The sequence below is a fragment of the Podarcis cretensis genome, assembly GCF_951804945.1.
Source record: "Podarcis cretensis genome assembly, chromosome: 10".
Classification (NCBI taxonomy): Eukaryota; Metazoa; Chordata; class Lepidosauria; order Squamata; family Lacertidae; genus Podarcis; species Podarcis cretensis.
Genome location: NC_137179.1, coordinates 4,192,379 through 4,209,532, shown reverse-complemented (window position 1 = coordinate 4,209,532; position 17,154 = coordinate 4,192,379). Strand labels below are relative to the sequence as shown.

Genomic DNA, 17,154 nt, shown 5'->3' with positions numbered 1-17,154 from the left:
TCCATTATTTTTGAGGCCGCTGGTCCCTTATTTTCAAATCTGTAAGTTGACAGCTATGCTTTGATAGCGGCGTGAGGATTTGAACTCGGGTCTCCTTGGTTCTCAGTGCACGACTTAACTGCTAAACTGCGGTGGAAAAGGCTAGTCCTGAGAAACCTGATGTTCTGCCAAAAGAGAGTGTTTCTCATTCCTTCTCACGGTGGGCAGATGAGACGTCACTGGTGCCCCTGCATTTGAGGGACGAGGTTATCTAGCCAGCCACGTTGCCTGGGCACCGTATTTTTTGCTCCATAAGACACACTTTTTTCCTCCTAAAAAGTAAGGGAGAACGTCTGTGCGTCTTATGGAGCGAATGTGCGGTTGAATGCTGGCTCTTGCCCCGGCCTCCATTGTTGAATGTTCTGCAGACGGAGGCTGCTTGTTTCCCCAGCGACATGGGACTGGCTGATTAGATTATCTGTCTGGAAACTGTAGAAACGGCTCCCTTTCTTTTCCTAAGGAAGCTGCAGGACTGTGAGTTGAACCCCATAAAAAAAGGATTTTTTCCCTTTGCAAAGTAAGCTCAACAACTTTGAGCTGATCCTCAAAAAAAAGGCCTTTTCCCTCTTTGCAAAAGAAACTGCACAACTTTGAGTTGATCCTCAAATAAGGGGCTTTTCCCCCTTTCCTCCTCTAAAATCTAGGTGTGTCTTATGGTCAGGTGCATCTTATGGAGCACAAAATATGGTATGTTTTATCCCCATATCCCAGGAAGGATGAGAGAGTCGGTAAGGAGGACCCCTCTCACTAGGCCTGACTTCCCGCCTAACCCCCCCTCTCCCCCCCTCTTCTCCCCAGCTGGCCGCCCCCCACTCCGTGATCTTCAGCACCCAGGCGGAGGACGCCGATGGCGACACCCTCATGTACGTGATTGACGGCACGTCGGTGAGTCCTCTCTCCAAGGCCACCAGGAGGAGGAAGACAAACTTTTAGTTGGGGCTGGGGATTACTTTAATTTTAGTATAAATGTTCTGGATGTTGGGCAATAGGGGCAGTACAGGATTCCTTTTGGTGTACCGACCTTCGAGCTGCACCAAAGACCAGGTGTGCAGCCTGTGGGTCATTTTGGACTCACAGCTGTCCATGGAGGCGCAGGTCAATTCTGTGTCCAGGGCAGCTGTCTACCAGCTCCATCTGGTACGCAGGATGAGACCCTCCCTGTCTCGCCAGAGTGGTGCATGCTCTGGTTATCTCCCGCTTGGACTACTGCAATGCGCTCTACGTGAGGCTACCTTTGAAGGTGACCCGGAAGCTGCAACTAATCCAGAATGCAGCAGCCAGACTGGGGACTGGGACCACAAAACACCAGTTCTGAAAGACCTAAATTGGCTCCCAGTATGTTTCCGAGCACAATTCAAAGTGTTGGTGCTGACCTTGAAAGCCCTAAACAGCCTCAGTCCTATATACCTGAAGGAGTGTCTCCACCCCCATCATTCTACCCAAACACTGAGGTCCAGCGCCGAGGGCCTTCTGGCGGTTCCCTCATTGCGAGAAGCGAGGTTACAGGGAACAGGCAGAGGGCCTTCTTGGTAGTGGCGCCCGCCCTGTGGAACGCCCTCCCATCAGATGTCCAGGAAATAAACAACTATCTGACTTTTAGAAGACATCTGAAGGCAGCCCTGTTTAGGGAAGTTTTTAATGTCAGGTTTTTTTTTTTTGTATTTTTAATATTTTGTTGGAAGCTGCCCAGAGTGGCAGGGTATAAACAATAAATTATTATTATTATTATTATTATTATTATTATTATTATTATTATTAGTGACTGCCAGTTGCCGACCAGCTCCAGGAACTAGCCGCCAGCTTTTCCCCCATTCCATTATTAATATTACTATTGCTACTAATATAGGCAGAGCTAGAATTTTTGCAACCATGCAACTTGTGCCAGGATTACGTTCTGGGGGCAAAATTGCACTCTGGGCAAACCCCCGGAAACGCCCCTATGTGACTGTCCCTATCTTACTTGGCTGTGGGAATCACAGAACTATAGACTTGGAAGGGACCCCGAGGGTCATCTAGTCCAACCCCCAGGCCAGGTCCTGCAAACCCGGGCATGGAGAGAACTTTTTAAACCCAACCACCTTCCTCAGGGAAGGTTGCATGAGATCTCACTGGGCCAGTACGTGATCTCGGGCGGCCCCTTCTGGCTGCTCCCCTTTCCGTTTATGCGTCCATTTCCCAACCAACCATGCAGGGCACAACCGTATCAGCAAAAAAGTTGTGGGTCTTCCAGTGGCGTAGCGTGGGTTATCAGCACCCGGGGCAAGGCAAGTAATTTGCGCCCCCTAACCCATGGATTTGTGCCCCCTAACCCGTGGATTTGCGCCCCCTAACCTGTGGATTTCCCTAACCCCCAGATGTTGCGCCCGGTGCGGCCGGCCCCCCCTGCACCCCCCACGCTACGCCACTGGGGTCTCCTTCTGTCTGCTCTGGCGCCACCTGCTGTTCAGCTCCCGACCTTCCGTCCTACCAGCGGAGAGCAAAGCAAAGGCGTTGGCACTATTTTGTGCTGGAGCCTTGGCTGAGTTGGCCGGTGCCCAGCCCTCGCTCGGCCACAACCGTGTGGCCGCAGCACGCTTGCCCATCCCTTGCTGACCCCCTTTGTTCCATGGCAACACTGGCGTGGGTGTCGGATTAGCCGGGGGGAACCAGGACACCTAGACCTGGCCGTGGGCGTAGATTACGGCCAATACCTCTGCGGGTGGAGGAAATGGATTTGCGGGGCAAGGGGTGAGCGGGCGGGAGAAGCGCCTTGGGGAGAGGGGACCCAGAGGGATGCCGGGCTTGCCACCCTCTGTGGGCATCTGTTGTGCCAGCTGCATGGCTACCACCCCTGTTTGAACTTCCAGGCCGACGCCAAATATTTCCGGATCGACCTGCCCAACAGCGGGAGGATTGTGCTGGGCAAAGCGCTGGATTTTGAGACCAAGAGGCACCTGGAGTTTGTGATCCATGCTGTGGTGAGGAGGGGAGTGGGAGATTGGGGGTGGCATGGGGGCACCCACAAGGGCCGAATGCTCTCTTCGCTGTTGCCCCTCGCTGCTCCCACACTAGGATGCCAGCCAGTGCCTGTGTTCTCAGCACCTCGTAAGAACATGAGAACAACCTGCCGGGTGAGGCCATTGGCAACCTGTCTCACAGCGGCCAACTGGATGCCTTTGGGGAGCAGAATTTGAACACATTACTCTTATTAATATCCTACCCTGAGGCGCTAGGCTGGCTCAAGAGATTTTGAACATTAAAATGTTAAGACCAGTTTAAAATAACTTGCAGTTACAGAAATAAAATGGGTTCTAAAAACATATACAGTCATACCTCGGGTTACAGACACTTCAGGTTACATACGCTTCAGGTTACATACTCTGCTAACCCAGAAATAGTGCTTCAGGTTAAGAACTTTGCTTCAGGATGAGAACAGAAATCATGCGACGACAGCATGGCGGCAGCAGGAGGCCCCATTAGCTAAAGTGGTGCTTCAGGTTAAGAACAGTTTCAGGTTAAGAACGGACCTCTGGAACGAATTAAGTACTTAACCCGAGGTACCACTGTACAGTCACACCTCGGGTTATAGCCACTTCAGGTTGGGTTTTTTTGGGTTACGGACCGCCAAAACCCGGAAGCACTGGAATGGGTTACTTCCGGGTTTCGGCGGTCGCGCATGCGCAGAAGTGCTAAATCGCACTTTGCACATGCGCAGAAGTGCTGAATCTCAACCTGCGCGTGCGCAGATGTGGTGCTGCGGGTTGCGAACGTGCATCCTGCTTGGATCATGTTCGCAACCCGAGCGTCCACTGTACCTGAAGGGTCAAAGGCCAGGGTCTTCAGCATCCTCCAGAAGCTGTGCAATGAAGGTGACAGACATGCCTCTGTGGGGAGGGAGTCTCATGGATTAGGGGCCACCACAGAAAAGGCCTTTCCCCCAGGCTACCATCCTGAGCCTCTGAGGATGGAGGAACTCTCAAGAGGTCCGCCTCTGGGGCCTGAGTCATTTAGGGCTTTAAACATTAACACGAGCCCCTTATGAGAAGGTAAGAATAGTTTTTCTCCTGCTCTGGGATGTAGGACCCGAACCCATGGCTTGCAGTTACAAAAAAGTATATCCAGGGTAAATATCAGGAAGAACTTTCTGACGGTAAGAGCTGTTTGTAACCAAGCCAACCCCTGTGTTGCAAAGAGAACGTCAGCAATGTCTAGGCAACATGATGACCATGTACATACGCAATAGACAATCTAATTCCTTCAAACCATAACAAGGACAAAATGAAATCTTTAGTCTCTGGAAATCTTTAAATGAAGTGAGGTACCAGACTCTGTACGATGAAAGACAAGCTGTGAAGCTTTGTGTATTCGGCAAATAAGATGTCCAACGCTGAACAGTGATTCCGGATATTGACTACCGTTTCGTAGAATTCTTTGTCAGCAGTGACTACATTATTACATGAGCACTGTTCCACAGCATTTCATATTTTCATTTACATACATTCATTTGAAATAAGATGAGTTTATGAAGCAGTTCTATATCCTCCCACCACACTGATGAAGAATTCTACGAAACAATAGTCAATATCCAAAATCTCTGTTCAGTGTTGGACGTCATATTTGCTGAATACACAAAGCTTCACAGCTTGTCTTTCATCGTACAAAGTCTGGTAAAGGTAAAGGGACCCCTGACCATTAGGTCCAGTCGTGGCCGACTCTGGTGTTGAGGTGCTCATCTCGCTTTACTGGCCGAGGGAGCCGGCGTACAGCTTCCGGGTCATGTGGCCAGCAGGACTAAGCCGCTTCTGGCGAACCAGAGCAGCTCACGGAATTGCCGTTTACCTTCCCACCGGAGCGGTACCTATTTATCTACTTGTACTTTGACATGCTTTCGAACTGCTAGGTTGGCAGGAGTAGGGACTGAGCAACGGGAGCTCATCCCGTCGTGGGGATTCGAACCACTGACCTTCTGATCGGCAAGCCCTAGGCTCTGTGGTTTAACCCACAGCTCCACCCGCATCCCACAAATCTGGTTCCTCGCTTCATTTAAAGATTTCCAGAGACTTTGAGCCTAAAGATTTCATTTTGTCCTTGTTATGGTTTGAAGGAATTCTATAAAGATTGTCTATTGCGTATGTACATGGTCATCGTGTTGCCTAGACATTGCTGACGGTAATAGATGTTTTGCAGTGGAATGGGCTTCCTCAGGAGGTGGTGGACTCTGCTTCCTTGGAGGTTTTTAAGCAGAGGTTGGGTGGCCACCTGTCCTGAATGCTTTAGCTGAGATTGCTGCATTGCAGGGGGTTGGAATAGATGGTCCCTCAGGGTCCCTTTCAACTCTCCAATTCTTTGATTCCAAGACAAGCCTTTTGGATCAGGACAACAGCCCGTCCAGTCAGAAGCAAAAGCTGGAAGAGCAACCAAGTCAATTGGATGCCTATGGGAAACTCAGATCAACAACCTCAGATATGCAGATGACACAACCTTGATGGCAGAAAGTGAGGAGGAATTAAAGAACCTTTTATTGAGGGTGAAAGAGGAGAGTGCAAAATATGGTCTGAAGCTCAACATCAAAAAAACGGAGATCATGGCCACTGGTCCCATCACCTCCTGGCAAATAGAAGGAGAAGAAATGGAGGCAGTGAGAGATTTTACTTTCTTGGGCTCCATGATCACTGCAGATGGTGACAGCAGCCACGAAATTAAGAGACGCCTGCTTCTTGGGAGGAAAGCAATGACAAACCTAGACAGCATCTTAAAAAGTAGAGACATCACCTTGCCAACAAAGGTCCGTATAGTAAAAGCTATGGTTTTCCCAGTAGTGATGTATGGAAGTGAGAGCTGGACCATAAAGAAGGCAGATCGCCGAAGAATTGATTCCTTTGAATTATGGTGCTGGAGGAGACTCTTGAGAGTCCCATGGACTGCAAGAAGAACAAACCGATCCATTCTGAAGGAAATCAGCCCTGAGTGCTCACTGGAAGGACAGATCGTGAAGCTGAGGCTCCAATACTTTGGCCACCTCATGAGAAGAGAAGACTCCCTGGAAAAGACCCTGATGTTGGGAAAGATGGAGGGCACAAGGAGAAGGGGACGACAGAGGACGAGATGGTTGGATAGTGTCTTCGAAGCTACAAACATGAGTCTGACCAAACTGCGGGAGGCAGTGGAAGACAGGAGGGCCTGGCGTGCTCTGGTCCATGGGGTCACGAAGAGTCGGACACGACTAAACGACTAAACAACAACAAATGGGAAACTCGCAGACAGGATCCGGCCGCAAGAGCCCTCTCATCTCATTTGGTTCCCAGCAATTGGTATTCAGAAGGATTGCAGCCTCCAACTGCAGAGGGAATGTGGAATTGTCGAGTTGGGACCCCTGAAGGTCATCCAGTCCAACCCCGTGAGATGCAGGAATGAGAGCACAGCCATTGTGAGCTTTCCCTCACCCAGTCCTCTTTTAATGCCATTCATGTGGCAGTGAGTTCCACAGTCTGCGCTCCACGACAAAGGAGACTTCCTTTGGTCCGCTGCCAGGCAACCACGGGGTGGCCAGGGCAGCCTTCGCCAAGACGGCGCCCTCAAGACGCACGTGCCGTGCTGGGCGGAGACGTCGGCCAAAACGTCTGGCGGGCACCAGGTTCGGGAAGACTGTTGTCTCGTCCAACTGCGGGAATCGCCGCTGAAACCTAAGCAGTTGCAGAGCGCGAGGCTTTTCGGAGAGACCAGGAGGCTTTTCTTTGTGGGCAGCTATTTTCAGGCACACTTACCCCCCCCCCTCGCTGCTCGCCGGCTCATTAACAGCCGCCTGGGCCTCCCTAAGCTGGCTAATTGGGGGTGGCGTGATCCTGTCAGCTCCCCCCCTTCAGGGCTAATGGCTTAAATCTCTCCCCCCTTCTTTTAATTTCTCTAAGAGGGCTAACGTCAAGCGGCAATTCGCTGCATCCAGAGCCAGCCCCCATCTCCTTGTGGCCCCAGGAATGCCAAGCCGCGCCCCCCGCCATCTGTGAGGCTCACCCCCTCTTTGCCCAAATGGTGTGTGCCCCCCAGTTTCGCGCCAGCCCTTCTGCATCGCCCACACCTGCCCCACGAAGCACTTGGGCTGCTCTCCAGGTGGCAAGGTGCCCAGCGCCCCCGTCGCTTGCACGAGGCCCGTCCTGCTCCCGCTCCCGCCTCTTCCTCCTTGCCCCCCCTGCTGGTTTGCTTCCAAGCCAGGTGCCCTTCAGGTGTGCCCTGGGGCAGCCACCCATGGCACGTGCCCGCAGGTGCGTTATGGGCTCTGCGGCTCAACGCCAGGGCTTCCGTGTGACGTGTTCGGAGAGCATTTGCCACGATTCGTTTGCAGGAGGATGCTCTGCTGTTCAACGAGCGTTCGTTCTGATTTCGTAGAATCAGTTGGAAGGGACCCCCAAGAGCCATCTAGTCCACCCCCCTTACAGTGCATGAATTTCAGCTAAAGCATGCAGGACAGATGGCCATCCAACGTCTGTTTAAAAACCTTCAAGGAAGGAGAGTCCACCACGTCCCAAGGGAGACCGTTCCCCTGTCGATCAGCTCTTACTGTCCGAAAATTCTTCCTGATTCTCCCCAAAGCCATGGGTTCGAGTCCTACCACTGCATGGTCAGAAGACCTCAAAGCGGTTTACAAAAATCGCATCCTGCTTTCCTTTGCTCCCATTTTGCTTTACCAGATTAGCTTTTTAAAATACAGTGGTTGTTGTTGTTTAGTCGTTTAGTCGTGTCCGACTCTTCGTGACCCCCTGGACCAGAGCACGCCAGGCCCTCCTGTCTTCCACTGCCTCCCGCAGTTCGGTTAAACTCATGCTGGTAGCTTCGAGAACATTATCCAACCAAAATACAGTGGTACCTCGGGTTAAGTACTTAATTCGTTCTGGAGGTCTTAACCTGAAGCACCACTTTAGCTAATGGGGCCTCGTGCTGCTGCCACACCGCCGGTGCACAATTTATGTTCTCATCCTGAAGCAAAGTTCTTAACCTGAAGCACTATTTCTGCGTTAGCGGAGTCCGTAACCTGAAGCGTATGTAACCTGAAGCGTATGTAACCCGAGGTACCACTGTACAGTCATAACTCGGGTTACAGATCCTTCAGGTTTCGTTTTTTGGGGTTACGGACTGCTGAAACCTGGAAGTACCAGAGTGGGTTACTTCCAGGTTTTGGCAGTCATGCATGCGCAGAAGCACTGAATCACGACCTGCACATGCGCAGATGCGTCACTGCGGGTTTACGTACTCTGCGGGTTGCAAACGTGCATCCTGCACGGATCATGTTCGCAACCCGAGCGTCCACTGTAAATAACAAATCATAATGGGTTCGAGTCTGACCCTCCGGAGCAGGAGAAAACAAGCTTTTTCCTTTTTCCACGTAACTGCCCTTAAGATATTGGAAAACAGCTCTCATATCTCCTCTCAGTCTCTTCTTTTCCAGGCTAAACATCCCCAGCTCCTTCAACCGTTCCTCACCAGACAGTGGCGTAGCATGGGTGGTGCAGGGGGGGCCGGCCGCACCGGGCGCAACATCTGGGGGGGGCACGCTCGCCGCCTCCGGAGTCGCCAAAGAGCCTCGGGCGCAGGCTGTAGCAGAGCCCCATGTCTTGCGGAACCAACGAGCTGTGCGTGCGTCCAGGCTGAAGGTGTCCGGCAGGCAGCGGATCTCAGCGCTCGCCGCGGTCCCCGCACATCACGGCCGCGGAGGGCGCGCCAGGCAGCCCCTCCTCACAGCCCCGCCGCCGCTGCTGCTGCAGCTGCTGGGCCATGTTGCATTTTCCTCGCCTCTCTGCCCTCCTCCTCCTCCGGGCAAGCGGCGTCGTTTGGGCAGCAGCGCCAGCGGCAACTCGCCTCAGATCACCTGACACGGACCCGCCGCCACCGCTGTAAATACCCCAGCCATTCTCGCCGTAAATACCCCAGCCCAGGCAGCAGCAAGAAGAAGCTGGCAGCGGCGGCAGGTTAGGGGTTAGGGGCGCAAATTACTTGCCTTGTCCCGGGTTAGGGGGCGCAAATTACTTGCCTTGCCCCGGGTGCTGACAACCCACGCTATGCCGCTGTCATCAGGCTTAGTTTCCAGACCCTTGATCATCTTGGCTGCCCTCCTCTGCACACTTTCCAGCTTGTCAACATTATTCCTAAATTGTGGTTCTCAGAATTAGACATAGTATTCCAGCTGTGGTCTGACCAAGGCAGAATAGAGTGGGACTATGACTTCCCTTGATCCGGACACTAAACTTCTATTGATAAAGTCTAGAATAGCGTTAGGTTTTTTTGCTGCTGCATCACACTGTGGACTCATGTCAAGGTTGTGATCCACTAAGATCCCTAGATCCCTTTACCCATGTACTGCTAGTAGCCAGGTGTCCCCAATTCTAAGGGGAAACCCAGCCAGATGGGCGGGGTACAAATAAATTATTATTATTATTATTATTATTATTATTATTATTATTATTATTAAAGGTAAAGGTAAAGGTACCCCTGCCCGTACGGGCCAGTCTTGACAGACTCTGGGGTTGTGCGCCCATCTCACTTAAGAGGCCAGGGGCCAGCGCTGTCCGGAGACACTTCCGGGTCACGTGGCCAGCGTGACATCGCTGCTCTGGCCAGAGCCAGAGCCAGAGCCAGAGCCGCACACGGAAACGCCGTTTACCTTCCCGCTGGTAAGCGGTCCCTATTTATCTACTTGCACCCGGAGGTGCTTTCGAACTGCTAGTTGGCAGGCGCTGGGACCGAGCAGCGGGAGCGCACCCCGCCGCAGGGATTCGAACCGCCGACCTTTCGATCGGCAAGCCCTAGGCGCTGAGGCTTTAACCCACAGCGCCACCTGCGTTATTATATTGCTTTAAAAGAGGATTAGACAAATTCATGGAGGAGAGGGTCCTCTGGGACTACCAACCACAATAGCTCCTGCTTTGCTTCTACCAGAATCTGGATTCCACAGGGTGGCAAGAGGAGTCTTGCGTTCAGATCATGCTGGAGGGTTTCCTGTTGAGGCATCTTGTTGGGCCCTGAATTGAATTTATTAATACGGTCACAGACCAGCATCAACACACACAATAACACAGATCATAAAAAATATCAGAAATACTAGGGGCAATATGAATATAACAAGGCTCTAAATACAAAAATTAAAATTAATTGTTAGCGTGTCCCCTGTGATTAACATTTAGGGGTTTTAACATTATGGGATACCACTTGCTTCCTGCGATTGATTGCAGACGCACAGAATTTAGCTACATTTAATGTAGTCTTGGGATTCTTGTCCTCTAACAGTAGTTTTAAACTATGGTATTCCGATTCTTTCCTGGACTTTTGCAAAACAGGTGTAATAAAAGTCAAACGTATATCCTCGTAAAGACGACAACGTAATAGTACATGTGAGGCAGTTTCAACTTCCAACGAACCACAAGGACAGACCCGTGCTGTGTATGGTTTACCCTCAAATCTGCCCTGAAGTAAGGCAGAAGGAAGAACGTTAAATCTGGCGAGGGTAAAAGACCGTCTGTATTTGGGTACCTGAAGACCTGACAGATAGTTAGCTGGAGAGAAACCTCCATAGTCCCTTATTGCCGGATGTTTGATCATTTCGCTCATGTGGCATTGTAATTCTACGTCCCGGATACGCTGGCAGATTGTAGTCCTAGCTTTCTTGAAGCCTGTCGCTATCAAAGTCTGCTGTGGGATCCCCAAGCCTTTAAGCTTTTCCAGCAGTGTAGCTTTCCATCTGGATTGGTAGGTATCTAATAAGGTTAAAGGTGCCAGCCCAACCGGGAAGAAAATAAGCTTTAGCCAATAATGGATCTTCAATATCCATATCCGAGTACTGATAGGAATTTGCCCAACTTCCAAACGGACCGCTATGTTGGATATGCAAGAGGGGGTCCCCAGCAGACAGCGGAAAAACTTAGTTTGGAATGCCTCTAAGAGAGTAAGGTCTCGTTGGCCCCTGTGAGAACAGGATGCTGGACTGACTGGGTCACTGGCCTGATCCAGCACACTCTTCTTATGTTCTTACACTGGGGTGTTTAACCTGAGCTTTCTCTGCCCCAGGAAATGAACACAAAGGAAAGGTACAATTCCTCAGCCAGGATCCACGTCAACGTGATGGACGGAGACGACCAGTACCCCCAGTTCCTGCCGTGCAACTTCCTGTCGCACGATGGGGTCGGTGTTTGTGTCAGCCCTGTCTACACCGCCAACATCACAGAAGGGGAGGTCAAGGTGAGCAGGGGCATCTGGTGTTGAAAATGTGGTGCCTGCTGTTAAAAATGTGACGTTGTTAACAGAGAGGACACCAGCCAGGAATACCAGAGCAAAACAGCAGCCAGTAGGCTTGGTCTTGATTGAAGACTGTCGCGACAGGACTCCCACCTCCCACCAGGTGGAACAAGATGGAAGCCCTGTACAAAAAAGAACCAAAACTTTTATTAGCTGCTAATCCCCATGTTAAAAAAGGTAAAGGGACCCCTGACCATTAGGTCCAGACTCTGGGGTTGTGGCCCTCATCTCGCTTTATTGGCCGAGGGAGCCGGCGTACAGCCCGCGTACAGCTCATGTGGCCAGCATGACTAAGCCGCTTCTGGCGAACCAGAGCAGTGCACGGAAACACCGTTTACCTTCCCGTCAGAGTGGTGCCTATTTATCTACTTGCACTTTGACGTGCTTTCGAACTGCTAGGTTGGCAGGAGCAGGGACCGAGCAACGGGAGCTCACCCCGTTGTGAGGATTCAAACCGCCGACCTTCTGATTGGCAAGTCCTAGGCTCTGTGGTTTAACCCACAGTGCCACCTGCGTTACACCCCCCCCCCCAAACTACATCATTCATACATCACAGTTACATCATGAAAGGGGAGGTCTGGTGGCAGGAATCTGAGCATCCTGGACCCAGCCCCATGGTTCCCCTTGCCTCCACCAAATACCCATTAAGTGTAACAAAAGAGACATTTACATTTCCTATTTCCCAGCCAAGTGAATCACACCCTTTTGTCTTCATCTGGGTTTGTTATTTCTGGCATGGCTACCTGTCTGGCACTCAGGTATCAGGATGCCAGGGATTATCACTCAGGCAGAGGGGCTGCTGAGTACCTTAGCTCACATGTCTATATGAATTTCTGAAGATTTCCGAGTGAGCCAATACATAAAGACATTTATCAGTGAATTCTGACATTTGGTATTGTGCAGCAGAGGCCTTTTGAATAGACAGGAAGAAACTGTGATGAAGTGTTTTGTGGGGACAAATCACAAAAGTTACAAAAGTGATTGTGCTGGTTTTGGTAGTGGGTTGCATGTGCATGATATCTGCTGGAGGGGCAACCCCCCCCCCAACCTATACATAAATTCCTGCAACAATGTGCAGGGCAGAAACTCAAACTCGCTCCCCTGCCCATGCATATTTCTCTGCCTGCTTTCCCTGAAGGTTGTTTATCTCTTGCAGACAGAACCCCTCCAGTTCCTGCCTGGTCCCATCCATGCTGAGGACGGAGACCGTGACCTGAAGGCTGCCATCACCTATTCTATTCTCTCAGGTACTGGGGTGTGGAGGAAATGGGTCCGGTACACTTCCGTGGTGTCTCACGACTTCTCTGGACCATAAAGTAGAGCACAGTGTTTGCTACTGTGTGTCAGTGTGCAGAAAACAGAGTCCGTACGTGGCTTCTTCTAATCTTTGTTGTTGTTTAGTCGTTTAGTTGTGTCCGCCTCTTCGTGACCCCCTGGACCAGAGTACGCTGGGCACTCCTGTCTTCCACTGCCTCCTGTAGCTTGGTCAAACTCATGTTGGTCTCTTGGAGAACACTGTCCCACCATCTCGTCCTCTGTTGTCCCCTTCTCCTTGTGCCCTCCATCTTTCCCAACATCAGGGTCTTTTCCAGGGAGTCTTCTCTTCTCATGAGGTGGCCAAAGTCTTGGAGTCTCAGCTTCAGGATCTGTCCTTCCAGGGAGCACTCAGGGCTGATTTAAGAATGATTTAAGAAATTATAAAGCAATAAAGTGATACAAAAAAGGGGGGAACAAATAACTGTGTAATGGGGAAAAATATTACATGAATATATACAAAAATAGCCTAACCCATACATTCTTTTAGAAATTTGATATTCTTATCCTAATACTGATGTAAATATTAATAGACCGCTATGTTTTGCATAAATTTATTCCAAATATTGTTGTATTTATCCAAGGAGAGTCTACATCCATAAGCAGTCCCTTCGTAGGTTGCAAGTGTTATCTTATTATCAATCTACTGTCTTCATTCTTCCAGTTCATCAATATCAGCTACCATTTGTTGTTGTTGTTTAGTTGTGTCCAACTCTTCGTGACCCCCTGGACCAGAGCATGCCAGGCACTCCTGTCTTCCACTGCCTCCTGCAGCTTGGTCAAACTCATGTTGGTCTCTTGGAGAACACTGTCCCACCATCTCGTCCTCTGTCGTCCCCTTCTCCTTGTGCCCTCCATCTTTCCCAACATCAGAGTCTTTTCCAGGGAGTCTTCTCTTCTCATGAGGTGACCAAAGTCTTGGAGCCTCAGCTTCAGGATCTGTCCTTCCAGTGAGCACTCAGGGCTGATTTCCTTCAGAATGGAGAGGTTTGATCTTCATGCAGTCCATGGGACTCTCAAGAGTCTCCTCCAGCACCAGAATTCAAAAGCATCCATTCTTTGGTGATCTTTGGCCTTCTTTATGGTCCAGCTCTCACTTCCATACATCACTACTGGGAAAACCATAGCTTTAACTGTACGGACCTTTGTTGGCAAGGTGCTGTCTCTGCTTTTTCAGATGCATTAGAGCGCCTAAAATCCATTTTTGTTGTCCCATGGTTAACTTCCATATAGTAGGCATATGGCTGGGGGTTATTGCTATTATTATTATTATTATTAAAATATATCGTTATTAATCTAAAATAAATACATTTATGAAAAAACAGACATACATACAAGTAAACAAACATACAAACAAACAAACAATCAATCAATCAAGTAACAGAAAAATCAAACAAACCACCACATTATAAGATACAAGAAGATTAATATAATTATCATCATATATACTCCTGATACTGAACACAATTATAAAACTTATAGAGAAGAAATTTAAAACTGACTTCCAATCAATCTCACTGTACTTTATCTATCCATTACTTTATACCCCACAGTTACATAGTTCTTATTTAATTTCTTTTTACCTCCCTACAAACTTATATTTATACAATACAGGGATTAGTAGCAAGAAATTGCTATTATTATTTTGCAAAATTGCATACATGTGTGTATAAAGAGTTGAGATATGTATAGATGATCTTTCATGATAAAAGAAAACCCTTCTTCACACAAAGTTAACCTGTGGAACTCCCTCCCACAGGAATTAAGGATGGCCAGGATTAGACAAATTCATGGAGAAGGAGAGGACTAGCAATGGCTTAATAGCCAGGACAGAGGCTATCCTCTTCCTTTGGGGTTGAAGGCAGCAAGGCTTCTGAATCCCAGTTGCAGGAAACTTCAGAGGGGAGAGGGCTGTTGGGTTGGAATCCTGCAAGGGGGCTTCCCAGAAAAAGCATCTGGTGGGGCATTGCAAGGAGACAGTGCCGGATTTACGTATAAGCTAAGCAAGCTCCAGCTTAGGGCCCCACTCTCTTGGGGGGCCCCCCAAAATTAACGGGGATGTACTGTATTTTTTGCTCTATAAGACTCACTTTTTCTCTCCTAAAAAGCAAGGGGAAATGTATGCAGCGAATGCAGGCTGCGCAGCTATCCCGGAAGCCAGAACAGCAAGAGGGATTGCTGCTTTCACTGCGCAGCGATCCCTCTTGCTGTTCTGGCTTCTGAGATTCAGAATATATTTTTTCTTGTTTCCCTCCTCCAAAAACTAGGTGCGTCTTGTGGACTGGTGTGTCTTATAGAGCAAAAAATACGGTACATTTCTGAAATATAAAATAACAAACTAATAAAATAAAACCCACATACAGCAACAGTGTTTTGTGTTGTGTAGGCTGCTATGATGTTGTGTAAGTCATGGGCCCCGCCTGCTCGCCTGCTCCCTAAAATATCCCTGGTTTGCTCCTTTCTATATATAGGGTGCCCACATTCTGCATGGACTGGGTGCAGGGCAACATGGGCAAATGGCTTGAGATACCTATTAGGTCCATCAATTGCCATATAGCAGATATTCAACAAAAAAATCAGCAACCATTTGTTGTTGACAAAGGACAGCTGGACGTAGAAAGGGCCCCATTACCTTCAGTGGGATGCGGGTGACCCCATGGGTTAAACCACTGAGCCTCTTGGGCTTGCCTATCAGAATGTCAGCGGTTCAAATCCCCGCGATGGGGTGAGCTCCCATTGCTCGGTCCCTGCTCCTGCCAACCTAGCAGTTCGAAAGCATGTCAAACTGCAAGTAGATAAATAGGTACCGCTCCGGCGGGAAGGTAAACACTGTTTCCGTGCGCTGCTCTGGTTCGCCAGAAGCGGCTTAGTCCAGCTGGCCACACTGTACGCTGGCTCCCTCGGCCAGTAAAGCAAGATGAGCGCCGCAACCCCAGAGTCGGCCACAACTGGACCTAATGGTCAGGTGTCCCTTTACTTTTACCTTTACATTCTGCATGGACTGGTTGGATAGCAACATGTGCAAATGGCTTGAGATACCTATTAGGTCCATCAATTACCATATAGCATATATTAAACACAAAAAACAGTGACAATTTGTTGTTGACAAAGGACAGCTGGACATAGAAAGGGCCCGATGACCTTCAATATCTTAGGGCCTCATCAAACCTAAATCCGGCCCTGCAAGGACAGAATGAATGACCACATGCCATGGATCATGGGGAGGCAAACTAAGGCCCGGGGACCGGATCCGGCCCAATCGCCTTCTCAATCCGGCCCATGGATGGTCCGGGAATCAGCGTGTTTTTACATGAGTAGAATGTGTCCTTTTATTTAAAATGCATCTCTGGGTTATTTGTGGGACCTGCCTGGTGTTTTTACATGAATAGAATGTACTTTTATTTCAAATGCATCTCTGGGTTATTTGTGGGGCATAGGAATTCGTTCATCCCCACCAAAAAAATATAGTCCGGCTCCCCACAAGGTCTGAGGGACAGTGGACTGGCCCCCTGCCGAAAAAGTTTACTGACCCCTGCCATGGATGCTTTAGCTGAGATTCTGAATTCCACCATACTCTTTTTCACAAATGAGTGCAGAGATGTGAGGAACCGAGAGTAAGATCGGGTCAATTTATACATTTTTACGGCTAGCTTTATTTTTTCATGATATTTGAGATGTTTTGAACCATTTCTAATAATGCACTTTAATTACTATGACCTGCCCGGGGGAGGCGAGGAATAGCAATAAATGGCCGGCTCAACCGCTCCGGCTGCAACACGCAGTCGGATTCTGCAAAACTGTGTCACCCGCAGAGCGACGGCTGGGCAATCCAATTGCCTGGCCCAATGGCTGTTCAGGGAGCAAATTGGATGGAAAGTGCTGGAAGCAGGTGCTGGAGGTTGGAGGTGGCGGGGGGGGGGGCGGAATTCGAATCCCTCCCCCCGATTCAATTGGGAGGGTTATTAAACAGTTTAAGCTGGGCTGGGATTATGTGGCAGGTGGACCTAGTGGGCGGGGGTGGGGAGAAAAATCTTGAGGGACCTCTCTCTGCAATATTCAGAGATGCACAAATTTCAAAGGTAGCAGTTTCTGAAGTGCAAACTAGGTCATTTCTCCTTTTTTTGGTCAAATCTATTTTTTATTAAGTTTTACATTGCAAATTAAAATCTGAACAAGTGTGCATGCACACGAAAGCTCGTACCAATAACTAACTTAGCTGGTCTCTAAGGTGCTACTGGAAGGAATTTTTTAATTTTTAATTTTAATTTTATTTGTTTTGTTTTGTTTCGACTACGGCAGACCAACACGGCTACCTGCCTGTAACTAAAATCCAAACGTTAAACATCAGCACCATCATTTAGGATTCCCTGAATACTTTGACTCCCTTCCACCTTTCCATGGTTTCCATTATCAATCTTTTCTCAACTGCTTCCCTTATTTTCTCTCTTTTTTTAAAAAAAAACAGTCCATTTTAAGTACATATTTTTTTAGTACATTACAAGCATTACTCAAATCCTGCCAAAGTTTTTGGTTGTTTACAGC

General features: G+C 49.1%; 1 protein-coding gene across 1 annotated transcript in view; it reads left to right on the top strand.

Annotated features, from left to right (window-relative positions):
• The window catches only part of LOC307224847 (uncharacterized protein), a gene marked incomplete at its 5' end in the record, with an annotated part of 74,537 nt that overhangs the window by 37,249 nt on the left and 20,134 nt on the right, over nucleotides 1-17,154 (top strand). The window contains 4 exons of the mRNA XM_079992020.1: nucleotides 838-924; nucleotides 2,886-2,996; nucleotides 11,071-11,241; nucleotides 12,455-12,545. Of these exons, the coding sequence (XP_079848146.1) occupies nucleotides 838-924; nucleotides 2,886-2,996; nucleotides 11,071-11,241; nucleotides 12,455-12,545 (460 nt within the window). The remainder of the gene's footprint in view (nucleotides 1-837; nucleotides 925-2,885; nucleotides 2,997-11,070; nucleotides 11,242-12,454; nucleotides 12,546-17,154) is intronic.